Source organism: Vicugna pacos, chromosome 10 (genome assembly GCF_048564905.1).
Source record: "Vicugna pacos chromosome 10, VicPac4, whole genome shotgun sequence".
NCBI lineage: Eukaryota > Metazoa > Chordata > Mammalia > Artiodactyla > Camelidae > Vicugna > Vicugna pacos.
This window is the reverse complement of record NC_132996.1, coordinates 45,706,510-45,727,782: the sequence shown is the minus strand read 5'-3', so window position 1 is coordinate 45,727,782 and position 21,273 is coordinate 45,706,510. Positions and strand designations below refer to the sequence as shown.

Sequence of the window (21,273 nt, the reverse complement as noted above, 5' to 3'; positions counted from 1 at the left end):
CAATTGCCTTATTAGAGTATCTTATAAATTTCTTCAAGTGATTTCTGGAGGAGCACGAGACATAGAAATTATTTTGCTTTTCATTCATGAGATGACCTCATATTCAAGTGGTTTTATTGGCAGTAACATTACTGCAAACCCTAATATTACAAAGAGAACTCCAAGGACTGGCTCTTGGCTGATAACATAAGCTGGGGTTCACAATAGCCAAAAGAACATAGCCCATTACTCTGCTAGGAAACTCACAAGAACACACATTTTAAAAGTTCCTCCGCCCCAAACACTATGCTCAGTACTAAATCTAAAACAACTCATTAAGAAATCTCAGTGTGAGATTTATTTTACAAAGTAGCACGACATTACAACTAAATTCAGAACTCAGACAAGTTTTCTTCCCAAATCTGAATTGCTGCTACATTGATTTTTCCTAACTCCGAAGCCATTTTTATTCAAGAAGTTGCTGTGTGGTTTTCACAAGCTCTTCCTTGACTAGAAACTTCATCAAAATGGGTAAACTTGTTTTTTCTTTGCCTGTTCAGGCTCCAGATTTCACAAATGTTTTCTGGTAACATGTATTATCAAGCAAGTAGCCGTCTCAAAGTCAGATTTGGAGGCAACACTAATGGTAGGAACAATTTCTAAGGGGCCAGACGCCAAGGAATAATAATGTTTTTCACTCATACATTCTCAGTCTCTAATACAACATAATGTGTGAAATGCTGCTGGTCTGGCTTACAGAAATGCTAGCAGAAATCCAGTGAATGCTGGAAAAGAGAGATACTTGTACTCCCCAGAGGCCATTTCAATATTGTTAATTCCTAACTGGCCTGGCTGGTGTATTTGACAAACAGCCCAACAGAAACATTTGCTGTTTGACATTATTTTATTCATCCGATTGAAGTCTGCATACAAGGCACTCATGTAGATGCAAACTGGGCAGTAATATTTTATATTTTTCCAGCAAATTTTCATCCAAAGGCTTCAAAGGGCATGAGAGATATTACAACACTCCTGTAGAAAGAGAGAAGCAAGTCCTCAGTAGAGGAGAATCAGAACTCTGGAAAATTACATGAAAAGTTTAGATCACCTTTTCACCAAGTAGCCAGTGGTGAAGCCATGATTAAGCTCTGTTTTCCCATTGGTCCTGTGGTCAGCTCTCTGGGCAGTAATGCAACATAGATGTCCTAGGGCACTGAGTCCTCAATTCTTTCCTAAACTTTTTGAAATGAAGTGTTCCAAAGTATTTCTTTTTATTCTTCCACTATATTTGGTGGCCTTAGAAGTTTTATTTAGCAGTTATACAGCTTTCATGCTTGTCTCCACAAGATAAAATCTGACTACCACCAAGATCTGTTAAATTTTTCTTTTACCCCCTTTTCTCATTGTTTCTCACTGTCTTTATTTTATTCCTGATGTTAGTGTTTCAGAAATTTTTTTTTTTAATTTTCACCTCATTATTCTTCGTCTAACCCTTGCTACATGTGTTACTGTGCCTTGCTTGTGCCAGAAAATAAAACAATCTTAGAAGAAGAAAGAAGAAAATCTGATCTTCTGGGCTCTGATATGGAAAATCTGAACTTCTGGGCTCTCGCTAGCCAAGGTCGATATCTGTATTTCCTTCTGCTTGACTTTCTGATGGCTTATTCATGAAGTCAATTTTCTAAGGATTGGTAAGTGTTGACAATGCTAAGAAAGAATTTTTGATGTCTTGACCAAGTGAAAGTCCTCAATATCTCTGTGTTAGATCTCTTTCTTTTACTTTAAGCTTTGTATTCTATTGCTTGTTAACCACTAAAGGGACCTTGCCTATAAGCTATCTCTGGGAACCCTGCCTCCCAGGTAATGAGCATTAAGCTATAATGCCTTTGTTCAGCTCACAGGAAGCAACCTGACCAGGACCACCTGTGAAGAAGGAAGAAATGAACACATCCCTTCCAGAGCCTGGCTGGAGCCAGGACTTTACCCCTACTGCTTTTACTATAAAAAAGCCTGAATTCAAACTCAGGGAAGGATGGTTTTCTAGGACTCCAGTCCACCATCTTCGCGGTCTGCTGGCTTTCTGAACAAAGTTGTTATTCTTTACCCCAACACCTCTTCTCTTGATTTATTGACCCGCAGTGTGGCAAGAGAACAAATTTGGACTCAGTAACACAACAATCACCAAAGATAGTTTTTCATAAAATTGAAACCCAAGTCTAGTTCTGAACAAAATGCCCAACACAGCGCCTTACATGTGGTACAGTATTCAAAGAATGGTCATTGCATGGATGAGTCAAATGACAATACCACTAATCAAGACATTCTCTTTGATTGACGTGATTGCTCTTTCTTTCAGATTTACTCTGTGGGATGCATCCTTGAATGCGTTATTCTAACTTGATATAATCATTGACGATGGCAGTATATAGGTAAAGAGTAGTTTATTTACAATAACTATTTCCCATTGGATTAAATTATGTCATGAAATTCAGAAAATTTCTTCAATAGAGAAATGATCCAGAAAGCTATTTTTATTGATTTTGGAGCAGAGGGGGTCAGGGTCATGGGATGAGGCTTTTGGCCCCACTCTATGAAAGGTATATTGCTGTAAATCAAAGGGTTAAATCCCCCTGAAAATGTTATCTTTTTACATTGTGATCTACAGTATATATATATATACACACACACATATATATATACACATACATACACACACACACAAATATATATATTTGACAAAATTGACAATGAGAGTTGTTTTACCAACTTTTACTCTTTTCTCCCAGGAAAGATCTCATCATTAAGGCAGTAAGATTACTGAGCTGCATGAACAAAATACTGTCTAGGTGATGCACTGTCAAAAAGATGACAAGTATCCGAGAAAATACAGATGTGGAAAACGGTGGATACTTTTGCCCTCAAAGCTATTGCCATCTTGCTTTGGTAGGTGAACGTAATTTTATAATTATGAAATGCTCTGATGATTATTGCATTCATCTGCTTCTTTATATCCCTTTAAAGCATCTAGGTGTGAATTTATGATTACACATTTATTTCTTGCCTACTCTATACTAAGACTGCACACAGTTCTGGAATTTACTGTTTTGGTTTATCCAACTAACCATTTAACAATGAAGATGACAGCCAAGAACCAAAAATAGGTATTATAATTCTCATTTTTGACCCATGCAATTCAAATTCTCTAAACTAGTAGCCCTCTTTGAATGGAAAAGTACTAGGTGGATATTCATTTCCCAAGGCAAGCGTGTTTAAAGTAGCACCAAGCTATTATTGTTTTTGGCATCTAAGCAAGAGTGGAAACTGGGCTCCTTGAAAAATCTACCCGGAAAGCAAAGTTTACCTTTAACATTCCCCACTTTCCTGTCTCTGTCCCTCTCCGATTTTTTCTTTTCCATTATTTATTGCCTTCATTTACTCTTTCCGTTCACTCACTCACCAACCAGTTATTTCTCAAACAAGAGTAGGACCAGTGGAGAAACAAAGATATGAAAGGGAGAGGCCCTGTTTAAGGCAACTGCTGATTCTGTTATAAAGATAAGTCATGTCCAGCCATTCCCACAGCACAAAGAAGAAAGTGACAAATGCCACTTAGTCTATATCATCGTGAGAATTCAGACGACGTAAGGAACCCAAGCTATACGCCAACTGAGACCTGCTTTCTCTTGAACTAACCTTTCCTCTCAACCAGAGGTTTATAACCTTTGCTGCAAAGGAGTCTTCCTTGCAGAGTTTCTAAAAGTCCTGATACCCTGGCCAAATCTCAGTCCTGCTGAAAAAAAATCTCTGGAGATGTGACCCAGATGTCAGTATTTTTTTAAATTGGCCATTCCAAAGTGCAGCCTTGGTTGAGAAACATTGTTCTAAAATATCTCTTCTTTTTTAAATCTCATTTATCCTAATTTCAGTATAGAAAAGGCAAATAACTTCAGCAAAAATACTCACTTTTCTCATTCTATTAACAACCCCCCCCAACAAATAAGCAAACAAACAAAATCAAAGCAACAATAACAAAACCGTTCTCTGCTGTTAAGTTCTTGAGGTAGGGAATTAAAAATTACAAAAAAAATTAAAATAAAAAATGAAAAAAGAAATCTTGGCTCACAGACATAGAAAACAAGCTTGTGACTACTAAGGGAGAAGAGAGGGTGGAGGGATAAATTGGGAGTTCAGGATTTGCAGATACTAACTACTGTGCATAAAACAGAGAGACAACAAGGTCCTGCGTACAGCACAGGGAACTATATTCAATACCTTGTAATAGCTTGTAAGAAAAAAGAATATGAAAAGAAATATATATATATATATATAAATGTATAGCTGAGCCACTATGGTGTACACCAGAAACTAACACAGCATTGTAAGTTGACTATACGCCAAGAAAAAAAAAAAGAGGGAGATCTTGGTAATCATTGGTGGAAGAAGCAGTAAGGTGGAAAGAAAGGCATTTCCTGGAGTGAGGTATAGTTTGAGAGATTTAGGAAAGAAGTGTGATCACCCGCTGAAGGTGACGTTGAGTAGGTTAAACCTACCTGGTCAGATGCGAAGATCTTGGACAAAGGAAATGGAATAGCAGTAGGAGATCTGATTTGTTTTGACAGCAGACCTTTAGTATTTATTCCAATAAATTTCACAATACTAGAGTAAGCCTTTTTACAATGTTTAACAACAAAACAAAACAAAAAACAAAACACAAGCCATAAATCAGGACTAAGAATCTGACCCTTAAAATGATGGATGGGAATGGGAGTTAGAGAACTGTAACAAAAAGCCCCCAAATTTGGCCAGTGTTGTGAAATTGTGAAATGTGCTGGCATCGTTACAAAAAGACTGTTATCAGCATAAAAACTAGTAAAATAACATAGAAGAGATTTGTTTTGAAGTGTTCTGTTGACCTCCGGTACCTGAAAGCACCTTTCCTATGTTTTATCTTCATATTATTATTGATGTGAGGTGGGTTAGGAAGCCCAGGGGTTGGACAGACCCAACTCTGGTTCCATTTTCACTACCTGTGGGAACTTGGGTTATGGTTTAATTCTCTGGGCATCAGCTTCCTTATCAGCGAACTCAGGGATAGTATCTATTCCAGAAAGTTGCAGAAAATAGTAAAGAACAAATAATACAGCTGAGGCTCTTACTAATTTCAAGACTGTTCCTCCTCTTTCCTTTGTCTGTTGTCACTGCTGTAATCTCTTAGGCAGCTTAAATTCTTGCCGATGCAGGGGAAATAAAAATTTTGTATGACACAAATTTGTTGATGGTAAAAGTAAGTTCTTGGGGTGGGGGTGGGGGCTGGATCATCCAAGCCTAAATAAGATAGAATCTTCTGCCATGAATAAACTTGCTTGAATCATTGGGAGCATCAGTGACTGAATATTTTTGACCCTCTGTTTATCTACAGACGAGGTCTTACTCTGGAATAGCAAACCTAGTGGCAAAGTCAAAGACTAGCAGGGCCCTTGCAGGTTCGAGGTGGGAGTTGGGGCAGGATTTGTGAAACTGGAGACTGAGAATATGCTCTCTTCAGGACCCAGCCTCATCTCATATCCAGCAGGTTGTCAGCAAGCAGGGGGTTAAGCTCATTAGTTGCCACATTCAATTCTTCAAGAAAAGTCAGGTCGATATTTAAGGTAAAATCTCCCAGTTTTTAAGTGTTGACCATGAATTCCGTTTTCTTTCAACATCACGTGGGCTAAACAAAACACATCTGAATACCACCTGCGCGCTACCAGTTTGCAACCTTTGCATTTTGAAGGTCCTTTTCACTTTTAGTGCCCTCTACTCTATGAGCCCAAGTTTAAATGTATCCGTTGCAAATGATGGGCTCACCCTGAAGATTAGAAACACAGTCATACCCCCACTTTCAGAGAAGTGTTTCCTGTTGTTAGTGTTTTATTACCCATAATTAATGCTACCTCCCAGGCAATTCTTACGCAAACAGCCTCTTGTTCCAAAGCTAAAATCAGTTATGTTTCCTGTTACTTGCTAAGGTTCAGAGACTTAATTTTCTGTATGTTAGTTTCATCTAACACACCTGGTGGCTGGTTTCAATACCCCAGGGCCCCATCGGATTTTGCGCCAACTCTTGGGAGGTAAAACTTCAATGAACTTTAACATTTGTAAAGCTGAATATTTTTAAAAAGTCTTAGAGAAACACAGTTTTCTATCCCACCTGTTAACAGACTGAACTGTGTTCTTCCCAGATTCATGTGATGAAGCCCTAACCGTCAATGGGACTATATTTGGAGATAGGGCCTTCAAGGAGGTGATTAAGGGCTTTCTCTGTGTGTGTATGTGTGTGTGTGTGTGTGTGTGTGTGTGTGTGTGTGTGTATTTTTTTTAATTGAAGTATAGTCAGTTTACAATGTTGTATCAATTTTGGTTGTACAGCACAATGCTTCAGTCATACATAAATATACATATATTTGTTTTCATACTCTTTTTCACCATGAGCTACTACAAGATACTGAAAATATTTCCCTGTTCTATACTGTATAAACTTTTTATCTAGTTTATATATACCACTCAGTATCTGCAAATCTTGAACTTCCAATTTATCCCTTCCCACCCCCTTCCCCCTGGTAACCATAAGTTTGTTTTCTATATCTGTGAGTCTGTTTCTGTTTTGTAAATAAGTTTGCTTGTCTTTTTTTTTTCTTTTTTAGATTCCATATATGAATGATATCATATGGCATTTTTTCTTTCTCTTTCTGGCTTGCTTCACTTAGAATGACATTCTCCAGGGCCATCCATGTTGCTGCAAATGGCATTATTTTATTATTTTTTATGGCCAAATAATATTCCATTGTATAAATATATCACAACTTCTTTATCCAGTCATCTGTCCATGGACGTTTAGACTGTTTCCATGTCTTGGCTATTGTAAACAGTGCTGCTATGAACATTATGGTGCAGGTATCTTTTTGAATTAAAGTGATTAAGGGTAAATGAAGTCGTAAGGGTGGGGGCCTAAGCCTGGAGACTGGTGTCCTTATAAAAGGAGGAGATACCAGGAGTGCAGGTATGCTGAGGAAAGGCCATGTGAAGATACAGTGAGAAGGTGGTATCTGTAAGTCAGGAAGAGAGCACTCTCTCCCCGAGAGCCAAACCTGTCAGCACCTGGACCTTGGACTTCTGGCCTTCAGAACTGTGAGGAGCTAAATTTCTGTTGTGTAGGCCACCCAGCCTGTGGTGTTCTGTTGTGGCAGCCCTAGCACACGACTCATCACCTATAAGTGTCCAGCCTTTGGCATCTGATGTCTTTCCAGTCCTTCTCAGAGAAGTCTCACTTTTTGACTTGCCTTCCCATTGGATTCCCTGTTCAAGAGGTTATGCACATTTCTATATCATCAATCGAAAAAAAAATCTGCCTTCTGGGAAACACGTCTAACTTTATATATAATGGCAGAATACCAACTCTTTGGTGACTTACCCATAAAATGTGAGATAAAGGAAACCAATCCTTTTCCCAAGTTTTAAAATTTCTCCTCGTTTGTCAGCTGCTCCTGTGAGCCGCACAATGCCGACCTTCTTGAGGTTGGAGAGCCACATGTATGCATGCTCATCATCTTTTAAAACATCTTCAAAATCCAGAGTAGGCAGCTGGAGTTCTGAGCCCCAGTACTGACATTCTGTGAATTGAGAAAAAGAAGACACCAGGTAGGAAAACATTGTTTTTACATACAATGAGACCCTCAGAGAAGGAGCTGGTTCGTCAAAGTTTACCATTGGTCTATCATGAAATTGACCACATTTCAGTCCTATTTAAAAATAGCCAAGTTACCAGCACTTCTGCCCTGAAGCCAGGCTAGTGTACTTCCTGCCTCCTGCCTACAACTGTGCTGGACCCACGACATGATTCACTGTCATGTGTTTGTCAAGAGAATGTTGTTTATCTTATGGATGGCTCTTGACACATATGTCCTTAGGGCTTCTCTGCCTGGACACTGCTTAGAAATAACCCTGAAATACTGTGTTATATTGCTCAACTTCAAACAGATGATAAAATCAGAATGGTGTGTTAGAACAGCGTATGCCTGTCCAGGAGGTGGGGGTGGGGGCAGTGTTTGCCATGGTAGGGACTGCTGCTTCTTCCTCTTATTTTGCTTGATAAGAAGCTTTCTCTGGGGTCCACTCATTCATGGGAGTCATCAGAAGCTGTCCAGGGGGAGGAAAAGATGAAGCTTGTGGTCATGGGATGCATAGACCCTTTGCTGACAATGCCAGCGGGATAAAGTCAAATGCCTTTCCTAGATCTCTGAGTCCTCATAATTAATTGCTCATAAAAATGTTTACTTGGAAAAACAGAAAGGAAAACAAATGCAGCGAACAATTTGCTTGCAAAGTAGGCTCTCTCAAAGGAGGTGGAAGAGAGAAGACATGTAGTTTTGCCAAGGGAAATAACTCAGATATGAACGACCGTGTTCAGGAAAGACCTAACTCCTGCTAATCCGTTTTAGGGGGAACAAATTTGCCTTAGGAAGGCAAACAGGTGACAGAACAATGCCTGAACATCCTGAACAATGCCTGCCTTGTCTAACTGGGGAATCTACGTCATGTTACAGAAAACCACCCCAAAGACCCCAGTCTAAGAAAAAGGAATGCGAAAAGGTGGAGAGGAAGAGGGGATAGATTAGGAGTTTGGGATTAACAGATATACTACTGTATATATAAGAGATAAACAACAAAGACCTACTGTACAGCACAGGGGACTATACTCAATTTCTTGTAATGAGCCATAATGGAAAAGAAACAGAAAATACATGCATATATATATGCATATGTATAACCGAATTACTTTGCTGCATTCCTGGAACTAACACTGTAAATCAACTACACTTCAATAAAGAATAGGAATTAAAAAAAAAAAAGAATAAGGAGTGGGTCAGGGTTCCTTTGTCATAGCTGTCAGACAGAGGCTTTAGTCGCAAAAAAGATACTTGGAGGTGCAGGAAGCCACTTTCTGATCTTCTACCACTGAGTTGCACAAGGGCATTTGCAGAGGCGAGCAGGTGTGCGTATGTGAGAAGACCTAATCAGATTATAAATGCCTATGTTCTCAAAGTTTCTGGGTTATTAAGCGTAACAGCTTGCATAACGAGGCAGAATTTCCAAGGCCTAACTTGCAAACTGTAACTGAGGCCTCCCTCGTGGCTGTGTTCATTATCTGGGACTATGTTAATATTGCTTGGTATTGAACACATTCCACAGGCCCCAGTGACTTACTGTATCCTCTCAGGAAGTCGAGCTTATACTCAGCATCTGGCTCCTAAGTTTTCATTTTAACTCTTCTCTCTGTGGGACTAACCAGAACTGAAAGAGTTAGAGCTTTTTCTGCTTCTTTTTTTTTTTCTTTTCCCAGTGTTGCTTATCAAGCGCTTTTAAGTGCTTCCCACATTTGAGAAAGCCTTAGAATTTAATATTAACCAAGTCAGCTTGGCAAAGAGAAGCACCTCAGCACGTGGGCCAGGTTGTTTATGGGAAAGCAAGTTGGCCAAAGCGATAACAATGAGGTGTGAAGGACCTGGGATAGAAGCAGCAAGGTTTTTCTTGGTTGGCAGGGTGAGTAGGGTATAAAATACAAGCTTTGGGTCTTCCTTGATTCTATTAGCTACCCTGTAATTACTTGTTGGTCTATTTTTTTCAATGAGCCTAATATTTCATCACGCCGTGAGACACTGGGATGGGCAGGGGGCTTTAAGGAGCTCATCTTTTCTGGGAGACTTGGACGTGGAAACCAACACTCAAAACACAACACGGTAGATGCTATAGTTGAAGTACATTCGGGACACCACGGAGGTGTCGGGTCTTCTGATCCCTTATCTCACGCTCCTTCGGCAGTGCCAGCTACTCTTTCACGTGCCTGAAGTGCCCAGGTCTGTCCCTCATGCCTCAACTCTTTCTCCCGAAGTTGGAGTTGGTTTTGTGGGCCCGGCGGGCTTCGACTGCACCGCTCTGCCCTCTCACAGAGTTGGTTTTATATGGAAGAGCTTCTTTTCAAAGAGGCGATCTACTCGGCTGTGTTTTGAGTTTTGGATTATATGGTTGTTTGCTTTGCCACTCCCATTGCCCCGTTTGCAACCTCGAGGCTGTGAGACCTGACAGCAATCAAAAACGTCTGTGAAAAGAAGGCAATAAATGTCATAAGCATTACTTACGGCCTACCTAGCTAGAAAGTCATTTGGCTTCTAGTTAGGAGAAAAATTTCCCGGGTAAAATACCGTGTTAAGGACACACATAATAAATCATCATGTCCTCTTTCCAAAGCTTACACCTAAGCAGACCTACACCCAGAAACTTAAAAAAGATTGAAAACAGCTTTAAGCTTATTGAGACCGCAATGACAGTTAAAGGCCCACAGAGCGTTAGGGATGGATGTGACGTTGGGGACTCACGTGGCATTTTTACACGGACTTTTAGGATCTCCCATCACCATTGGTTCTTATTATTGTGTAAAAAGGTCATCTAAACTGCCGCTGGGGGTTTTCCTAGGTCTTGGGCACGATGATGATGTGGCCAAGGGCATGTTCTCCATTCCCGCGTAGACTGTCAGATGGGTTAGCTGTTGCCTGCGTGGCCGTTTATAGCAGTGTGTTGTCTTCATTACAAAGAGTTACATAAGTTATTCATGAGCCTTTGTTACAATATTTAAAAGAAAAAAATCTTATGTCCTACTGAGGGCAAACCAGCCTGGAGAGAGAGTATGGTTTAGACTGAAGTGTAGTCAAACAGGACTTTCTGAGATGATGGAAACAGTCTGTACCTGCCCCGTGCAGTACCAGAGCCACTAACAACGTGTGGATGTCAAGACTTGGCATGGGGCTAGAGGGACCGAAGAGCTAAATTTTTTTCCTTCATTTAATTTTAACTAATTTAAATTTAAATTTAATTAGCTATATGTTACTGGTCCTGTATGAAATCAGACATGAATAGAGTAAAGGACTTGGAGGCAAAGAGGCCTGGGCTTGGATCACTGTCTGGCTTCTTACCAGCTCATTTCCTGGTCTCTTTTCTGAGCCTCTGTCTCGTCTCTTAATTTATAAAATGTCCATACTTATGTTTACCTTGTAGGTCATATGTTGACCATGCAATGAGATTATGCAAGGAGCCTGACACAGTGCTCAGCACATAGTAGAATAATAATACAATAATAATAATAATGATAATAGCTAATACTAGCTGAGTACTTTCTGGGTGTCAGGCACAGTGCTAGGTGCTTTCCACACAGTATTTCTTTTAAAGTCCATAATAAATACATGTGATGGATGCTCCCAGTGTTCTTATGTTACAGAGCAGAGAACAGAGGTCCAAGTCACGTGGCTAATGATTAGTGGGGCTAGTTAGTCAAATCCGGGTGACTGATTCCAAAGTCTGTAATTCCAACAACTTTGCAGAAAAGAGACACTGAATGCCTTGGAATACTGCTGTCATCTGTATTTTTAAGTCCTCTGTCTGAATGTCCACAGTATATCCTGTCCCTTAGAAAGGAAATCTACCAGATGAGAAAGAAAGCAGGGCAAGTTACCATTAGGAACACTTTGTCCGGACTTGTCCAAGCAGGAGTGGTTAAAGGTAAACCTTGGCTCCTACTCAGGATTTTAAAGGCAGAGAAAGACTTCAGGGCCAGGTTCCACTGCACAACTCTGTAACAACACTGCTCTTCACTTTGTGTGAAACGAACCCAGGCTTACAAATTGGCTAGCTTCTCATTTTCAGTTTATGCTAGTGTATTTCAGCAATCCATGCTGTTTTCACTGTACTCAAGGCCATTATCACTTTCCAGAGAGTTCCAATGACTGTGTAGTAGGGAAATGTAATAAATAGAGATTGGAAAAACATTTTCACTAGATGTAAATATTTTCAGAACTTTGAGATTGTATTTTGGGCACTTTGTAGATTCAGGAAGGATTTCCTTAGGGCACACACTCTACACATCTTTTTATCTTTACAACATGGTTTAATGAATGTTTGTTTCTATGTGAGTCATTTTCCCATTATAGAATAACACACACACTTATGCTCTCAGACACATGTGTACACACACATGATATTCTTTGTTTTTAAAATGCAGAATGAGTGAGATTCTTTCAATAAATGTTACTCTTTGTGTCTGTAAAATTAACCATATTCACACACAGTCTCCAGCGTAAAGCAAGGCTGTCAATACCATGCATAGATTATAAATAATTTCAAATTTACAGGATTTTACTATCAGGGGTGGTTACAGTATCTTTTTAGCTCTACAGTGTTTGCAATTTTCCAGCCATAGCTCTCATTTTGGCATACCCCAGCAGGAGCTCTGCAAAAAATCAGTGACCAAGGACCACAGCCCATCACAGAATCTGTGCCTAATATGAGACACTCACACACTCACTTATGCCAGCTGTGACTTTCAGAGACAGCACTGTGAGTGACCAATTTCCAAATGCATCATAACATCCCCAATATAAAATAATTTTCTGGGAAAAATAATCTACATCTTACTAAATCCACCAGTAAGATCATTCCATGATACATGTACAGAAACTCTGACATTGAAAAAGTAATTTCGAAGCATTTTCCCAGTGTCCCCTCGACTACAAAACATGACCACTGGGGTCCAAAAGAAAGCACGTTTGACTAGAGTAAATCATTGGTCAGGTGAATACATTAAAAGCAAATTTAAATTTCACACTGGGGTCTGGATACATAAACAGTATGGAGAATGACGGAATATTTAAGGCATGAACCCCCCTTTCTAATTTAACTTATGGCCTTACTAATAAATACTTCCTTGAACATGTGCTTCACACTTCATAAAATTTATGAACAGGCTACAGGCAGGCTTTCAAGAAACCGTTTGTACAAGGCTTCCTTTTCAGGGTTAAGCCTCACATGCCTGGATCCTGAGCTGTGTTTCAAAAAAGGAAAAGATACAAAGCAGCTCTTTAGTTAAAGATTCATGGGTGTAGCAGGCAGGGTTGCAAGGTGTTATTTTGAAAGTTTAGGACCATCAGTCCACCTGCACGGAACTGTGCATTTGGCTCTGAAACAGCTCGTCTAATGTGCCTAAAATCAGCTGATCTCTTACTATCTTTTCCAATAAATACCTTATCGGGGTCCAGCCAAAATGAAAATCTGACCCCCAGGAGAGAAGGGCACCGCAGTGGAAATAGGGCTGACGCCCTTCTCCACGCTAAGGGCATCCTGCCTTCTTTGGCTATTCCTTCACCTCTTGTCTGGTGAACTCGACATGCCTTTCAGGATTCTGGTCACTTGCCTTATTTTGGACTGAGATCTTCTAGAGGCTGGCCCTGAGATGAAGATTTGAATGCAAGTAACTTATGAAAGAGGTCCCCCTGGAAGCACTAATAGGAAGCAAGGAAGGGAGCCTCTAGAAAGTGTTTTCATGGGTGATTTCCTGCTTTTGCAGTCGGGGCTCAGCACTGCTGGCCCTCACAGCGACACTGTAGACTAGACTTCAGATCCAGGGTTGTCCCACCTGGGGCAAGAGAACCGAGAGACACAGGCCATCTATGCCCTCCTCTTATTGGCTGAGAGCTGCTTCCCCAGGCATTCTCTCCTGGGTCTTTCTGGCCTTCCCTGTGTGTTGGCCAAGCACGCTCCCCCAGGAGAGAAAACCCTCCAGGAGAGCGGCAGTCCCGTGACGGGAAGCTGCTGGCAGGTGCAGGAAGTGTGCTGAGGCGCTCTGCTTGGGCAGCCTCTGCTGTGCCCTCCTTCAGGATCTGCAAGCATGGATGACATGGCTGTCTTCTGTGGTCCCCCAGCACCAAGACATACCTCAGTCACATTAGTGAATTAAAGTAGACATGATGGATGCTGCCCTTGGGAGGCAAAAAGTGAATAATCACGGAAGCAAAGAAAGAAAAACATAAAAATAAACACTGTAGCAAGTGCCATGGGTATGACCAATGACGTATACAGATGAATGGTGATTGGGAGCTGGACGGGGAACTTAATTAGACATGGCAGTTTAGAAAGCTCTAACTGAAAGGATGCTCTTTGACTCACAGACACAGCAAACAAACTTCTGGTCACCAGAGGGGAAACGGGTTGTGAAGGGATGAATTGGACTTTGAGATTTTCAGGTAGTAACTACTATATATAAAATAGATAAACAACAAGTTTCTACTGTACAGCACAGGGAACTATATTCAATATCTTATAGTAACCTGTAATGAGAAAGAATATGAAAAGGAATATATATATATATATATATGGCTGAAACATTATGCTGTTATCACCAGAAGTGGATGCAACATTGTAAACTGACTACACTTCAATTAAAAAGACGATGCTGTTTAAGCCAATCCCAAGAAGTGAGTGAAGCCAGTCACACAAAGGGCAGGGAAAGTGTGTTCAAGAAGGAAAGACAGTAGGAACAGGGCTGATCTCTTCGCCTATTGGAGGGACTCAAAGTCACTGAGGCTAGAACCCATGAGACAAAAGGGTGAGGGTCCCAGATGAAGTGGAAAAGTAAGCAAGGGTGGGTCAGGCGGTCCTCACCTCTCTCTCCTTCACCAGACTGTGAGTTCCTTGCAAACTGTGGAGATTGTGTCTCTTAGCTTCATTTCCTCACCACAGTTGCCCTTTACTCTTCCTTCCCCTCGTTTCTAGCCCAGGGCTGGAGCCCAGTAGATTTTCAGAAAAGTAATATGTTCTGTATCCTAAACAAATCTTTGCTTATTTCCTAATGATGTCTGGAAACTAGAAGCAACCCCTGAAAAAGGACACAGTGTTTGAGGACACTTTATTATTTTAAAAGATGGAAAAATTTAGAAAAACCTTTCCTTTTCAAAGTTGAAAAGTCTCCCTGAGAATGTACAAAAGATGCTTCTCAACAAGTTTAAGTTGCTAAAAAGAAGAGAAACACATTTTGTTTTGGACTCTAAGGTATGTGTTATATTACATACACTCAGCCGTATGACAAGAGCGACCATCTAGTTGGAAAAAGACAAGAACATGTGAAATAATGAAGCAACATGTAGGGCAGTGCATAATAAACACTTGGAAAAATGAAAACAAACACTTATCGGGCACTTGTCATTCCAGACACTCTTCTAAGCACTTCACAAGGAGCGGTTCGTGTAATCTTCACAACAACCTGCGTGATAGAGCTTCTTTTACTGTTCCCATTTTATAGACGAGGAGACAGGCATCGGGACCTTAGGGAAACTATGCAATACCACCCAGCTCATAACGTCAGAGCTGGGATACCCATACGGAGAACTGGACTCCAGATATTCAGAGAAAGACGCGTTGAAGGGTAATGAGCACCAAAGGCTGTCGAGAAGGGAGATTATTTTCTCTGACTTCCTGACAGTCGGCGAGGCAAACAGAGAATTCGGTGTGACTGTCCCCTCTGACATCCATGAAAAGGTTACAGAACACCCTCTTGACGGCTTTTCATCACACAGCACAGGTCTCCCTCCGGAGCAGCCTGTCCTGGTTCCAGACGGCGCCAATGGACACAGTCTCCTTCCTTACGCTGAGACACGTCTCCTCCGTCACCCTTCTCTGTGCTAATTCTGTGCTCCAGAACACTGCAGTCTTAGCGATGTGTATAAAGACAGCCACTGTGCTAAGTTTGCCTTTCCAAGGCTAAATAGCCTCTTTCTTGCCCACATTTTTCGTGTTTTATGGCTCCCAAGCCCTGCATTACTTGGATGCTCTCCTCCAGATGAGGAGTTCAAGTTTGCTGATACCCCCACACCAGTGTGGGTGTTCTAAATCAGACATAACATGGTAGTTGTTGGTCTGGCCTTGCCTGCCTGGTGGCTTGCTACTTCTATTCACGCAACCTAAATCTTTTTTTTTTTTTGACTGTCTCAACTCTGTTGACACATATTAACTTTTTAGTCAACAAAAATGTTTCAGAATTGCCGGTCAGCCAAGTCTTTATTTCTGAAGCTGGTTCACTGAGAACGTACTAAGCACACATAGAGATAGGGGTGTGGGTCCGATTCGATAGGGACTCTGTGTCAAAGTTCAGAACTCAAGGTTGGAAGGTGACAGATCTAGATTCAAATCTGAATTCTGGAACTTTCCGTCTGCATGATCTTCAGAGAGTGAAATATTCTCTGAGTTTGATTTCTTTGTGTGGAAATTACAGGGTGGAAACAATCCACAGGGTTGCTGGGAAATTTAAATGAGATGATATCTAGAAAGAACTTAACATGGTGTACCCGATTAAATCTGCCCTTGAACCAGAGCAGCTGAACGTGGCTGGAGGAAGACACACTATGATGACCGATTTTATTGCATGCCCATTAATCTCCTGTTAACTCTCTTACCCTCCCCTTGCTGACTGTTTCTCACATTCGCTATCCTCAGACTTCCCGCACTTCCTCTTCCGATTCAGGCTCAGCTGACAGCTTTGCTTCCTATTTCAGTGAAACATTAAAAGGACTCAAAAGAGACCTCCACACACCCCCACCACCACATCTACCAACCTGCCTGTGTCGGGGTCCTTATCGCCACCTGATGTATTGTATATACCTTTGGAAATTTAGTGATCTCTTTCTCTGCCAAAGTGTAAACTCCTTAGGGATAGAGTCTTTCTGTTTTGTTCATCACCACATCCCCAGCACCGAGAAAAGTGCCTGGTACATAGCGGACACTTACTCAGTATCTGCTGAGTAAATTCCATAGTGCCTGGTAGATGCTCAGTAAATGGTGTCTGTTACTAATACTTATTTCTCTAGATTCCAATTGCCTAGTGGGGAAGACCAATACATAGACACTGACCCTTCAGTGTAATAATTGCAGTGACACAGAGAGAGAAGGTGGCGCAAATTACTGTGAGCACATGGAAGAGGGGGAAGATGACAGAATGGCATTTAATAGAGAAGATGCTCTTTAGTCAAATCTCGGCTCTGTTACTTCTTTGTCTCTTTGACTTCGGACTAGTTAACTTCTGTCAGCCCCATTTTCCTCATGTGTAAAAAAGTTATAATAATGCTGCCTTTGTAAAATTGTTGCTAGGATTAAAGAGAGCAACAGATACTAAGTGTTGAGCTCAGTGCCTGGCATATAGCAGTGCTTTAAAAAATATGAAGAAGGAAGGTTGGCCAAGGAGGGGAAGAGCTAGAGGGAGAAGGGGGCGTGTGACATTGGTAGTTCAGACAGAGGGTTGGTGGTGGAGGCAGTGAGATGTGGATGGGTTCTGGATTATTTTGGTAATTGGGCTAACAGATTTTTCTGACACATTGGATGCATAGAATAAGAGATAATGAGGAGTCTAGGATGATCCTGCTGCCTGAGGGAGGAACTTGCCATCTACTGAGACAGGAAAGACTCTGTGGAAAGCAGGATTATCTAAGGCCATCTGCTCCCATCAGAGAATTCATCTTTCCTCTGGCTTTCCTCATTTTTTTTTTCTTATTGCTCCAAGTAGATCACTTGTTAAACCCCCTTTTTTGGTTGTCTATCATGTATTATGCTTGATCAATTTATTCTAGGCTAGAAACTTCCATCGTGCCCCATTGAAGTTAGAGCTGAGAGACTCTGCCCCCTCCTTGTATGAACACGTTGTTCTCTTTAGATGTCTGCCCTTGATCTTCTTTACTATTATCTGGTTTTGTGTGGTCATGAGACTGTATCTAGTTTGGGTCTGGAATTTTTTTCATCTGAGTGTCTGGCTTGCACATGAAATACATCTGCTGAGTGCTGGTATTCCATCTGTAGTGATCCTTGACTAACTAGTGGATAACACAGCACTTTTCCCAAGTTTGCTGATCATATACCAGCTTCAGCAAACATTTTTACAGCCCTGATTAGAGTTAGGGTCATAGTTGACCAGTCTTTTCACTACCTCCCTTAGTTTTATTTAAAGGAAACCAACTGACAGGTCGGTAAAATTTTGGTCCAAATTTCAAACCAACGTTTGAATGACTAAAATCATTTTCATGGCAATAATTCACCTGTGAGTCACTCTCATGTGTTTAATCAGGACCATGACAAGCTTATTCCTCATGTTAGGGGAACTCAAGCATGAGATGTGACCACAGCGCCATTTCTCTCTCCTGTCCTCACCCACATGCTTTGCCTCTTACTAAGCCTCTGCTTCTATGTCCATGGCTCTTTAAGTAGGAGAAGACAAGGGACGGGAAAGGACCTAACAAGGACTGAACATCCATAGCGTTCCAGGCACTGAGCTAAGCACAGGACTTACATTTTTTCCATTTATTTTTCATGTCCCAGAGCTAAGAAGCATTGCCCCTCTTGCATATGGAAAAAATGAGAGTCAGATCATTTATGACACTAAGTCAAGTTCCCAGAGCAGAGAGTCAGAGCCCCTCTGCTGAATCCAAAGCCACTCTCCTTTTTCATCCTGCTACATTGTCGCCCAGGAAGAGCTTTCTTGGCATGCCACAACTCTTTCACTTCCTTTCCTAACAAATTTGAACAAAATTCTTTTGGAAAATGTATATGCTTCCATTAAGATACTACAACCTTGTATTTTTAGGTTACCAGTGAAATGATGTCCATTTCCTGGGCTTAGTTTCTTTCTGGTCTGTATTTTGTAGTTTGGCTAGAGGATAAATATAAAAATAGGGTGGGATTGTTGGTAAAGAGCTTCCCCGGGATGTGAGCTGGACCTTGCAGGCTGGAGAGGTGAAGTCTGGCCAGACAGAAAGAATAGAATAAAGGATCCAGGAAATAAGCAGAGTTTGGACAAAAGTAAGAATCCACATGCTTGTGGAGAAGCCACTAGATTCGATGATTAGAAAGTTCCAGAGAAGACTCTGGATTTTACTGTGCTGCAGTGAAACACCAGAGCAAGGGGGAGGAGAAAGGATGGTGGCGTTGGGAAGATTACCCTGCAGAGCTGTGCAAGCTGGGAGTGAGCACAAAGCTCATGTTATTTCAGTGATTTAAGTGTCAGATGATAAAAGACTTCAACTAAGGCTGGCAAGAAGGACACCCCTATGCAATCTTTTCCCCCTAAAACCGTGTGAATGTCAATCTTCTGTGGGCAAACAGGCAATGTGCCAGGAAGCTTGACAGCCGATGGAAGAAAAGGAGAACAAATTTCACTCATAGGATTTTTTTTTTTTTTTTTGTAAACAGATACACTGCTCAAGAGGGTCCAGCAGCCTCTCAAGGCTGTTCTCTATAATTATTCACAACTGCTTTTGCCGGAAACTTGTGAAGATGAAGTGAGTTAACATGTAAAGCACAATGTTGTTTTTCACTCAACATGGCGCTACTCAGGGAGGTAAGTAGGTGTCATCTTTATCATGCAGCTAAGATTTGGGGGCACAGAAAGGTTAACTGCCTAAAATCACAGACCTAGCAAGACCCAGGGTCAAGAGCACTTTTAATTTCGGTGCTATACTGCTCTTTTGATGAAGAACAAAGTTACAGATTGAGAAAAATACAGAGTTTTGATGAAAGGAATAAAGTTAGAGAATTCACTGAATGGAGGAGAGATTAAAAATTATTTATCTAATGTACTTAGTTGATAAACAACAAGAGTCTAGATAAACAACAAGGCCCCAAGGTATAGCACAGGAAACTATATTCAATACCTTGTAATAACCTATAATGAAAAAGAATATGTATATATATATGCATAACTGAATCACTATGCTGTACACCAGAAACTAACACAACATTGTAAATCAACTATACTCCAATAAAAATAAATAATTTACTCAGATAGAAGTTAGGCAAATCAACAAAATGGGAATAGTAGTATCAAAAGTCTTTTTAAAAAAATCAATTGTTTTCCTACAGGGATAGAAATATTTAAAAAGAAATTAAAAATCATTTTTTTCCATAAGCACATTTGAAACTTTGGGACTGGAAACTTAAAGAAGAAATTTAAATATGATGAAGCTATCCACTACCCCAAAACTATAGTCATGTGGTTCCATGTTCTGTCATCTTGAAGAAGCAAGTAGAACCAGAAGTGAGAAATAATTGTTTTTCATCATTTGTCCTTTTTTGTGTTGTTGGTGGTAGTGAATCTCCTGATGTGTAAGCACTAGCAAAACTGGCAGGCTAAACTTATAACTTATGTGTAAGTTTGGTAAAAATGAAGCCAGCATATAAAGTAATCCAACTTTACTTCTTGAAATTGCCAAACTTTGGAATTTTCTAAATTTATAAATTCTAAATTTGCACTCCAGTTTGCCCATGTTATAAAACTTATTCCTGGGCTGCAAGAAAAAGTAAGCCTTGTTTGTGAGAAATGAGTTTTTCCTTCATTGAAGAAAGCCCACTCTACTTTTACTGTTTGAAAAAAAAAAAAGAGAAAAAGAAATAAATTTACTTCAGTGTCACCCTAGAAAATTACTTTTCCAAGAATAAAAAAAGCTAGTATATTTTCCTTAATTTTTGATGTGGTGAGTATACTAAAAAATATGAAAAGGAAATAGACTGTAATAATTCTTCCTTAAAATAGATCTGCTTTAGGTTCTCAAAAATATCCTCACATTTTTTCAAGGCTTTTAAAGCTATCAGCTTTCTAGAGGCACCAGCTTTTCAAAGTCCTATTCAGCACTAACATCGGGTGATGCTATGATACTTTGTTTTATGAAGTTGTTAAGTAATACAAAATGATTTTAAAAAAGAATCTAATTAATGTTTCTTGGCTAAAATGTTTTGAAAAGTAATAGAGGTGCTCAGGCCTTTCTGTGTGGGGGTGGAGTTTGTTTCTGTAAGGTATCCAGTTGTAAAATAGACTTGTCTTTTATATTCAACTCTTAATATGTGGTTCAGTGTTTTCTAGCTGGAAGTATGGATGGAGATGAGAAAAAGCAGAAGAAAGAGGATCTGACCTAGCGTTTACAAAGGGAACCAAAAGCTAGGCAGATGGCTATGGGAAGAGACTCCGGAGTCGGGGCATCGCCTGAGTACACGGCGCTGCGGGTGTACTTCTCAGTCCGTGAACCTTCCATCACGGAGTCACTGACAGGACAAGGGTGGCCGCAGCTCGTGGGAGGATATTAGACCCTTTACATATTATGCCCACGCATACCAAATACAACGCAGAAACTGAGTGGGGTAATAAACGATACGTAGTTCAGTAAAGAACAGGACACTCTGGAAGACATCACAATAGCAGAGAGAAAAAGTGAAGCAAAATACGCACTCGTAAACTCACAGGCATTTGAGATCCTTGTACCGATTTCATCAAAACCCCAAAAGCATTTTTCTGAAAGTCGATAGGTCCGTTTTGCATATGGCAAGCAAAATAGAACAGAGACTTGCTTCTTAAACATGCAGAGATTTTGAGCCATTCTCCCAACTGAGCATCAGAGTGTGAGC

The 21,273-nt window shown here is 40.5% G+C and overlaps 1 protein-coding gene across 4 annotated transcripts in view; it reads right to left on the bottom strand.

Moving 5' to 3' along the window:
- Positions 1–21,273, bottom strand: part of BBOX1 (gamma-butyrobetaine hydroxylase 1) — a 55,429-nt gene that overhangs the window by 22,425 nt on the left and 11,731 nt on the right. For all 4 annotated transcript variants that reach the window (XM_072969694.1, XM_072969693.1, XM_015252058.3 and 1 more), the window contains one exon: positions 7,430–7,628. In XM_072969694.1, coding sequence (XP_072825795.1) covers positions 7,430–7,628 — 199 coding nt within the window. The remainder of the gene's footprint in view (positions 1–7,429; positions 7,629–21,273) is intronic.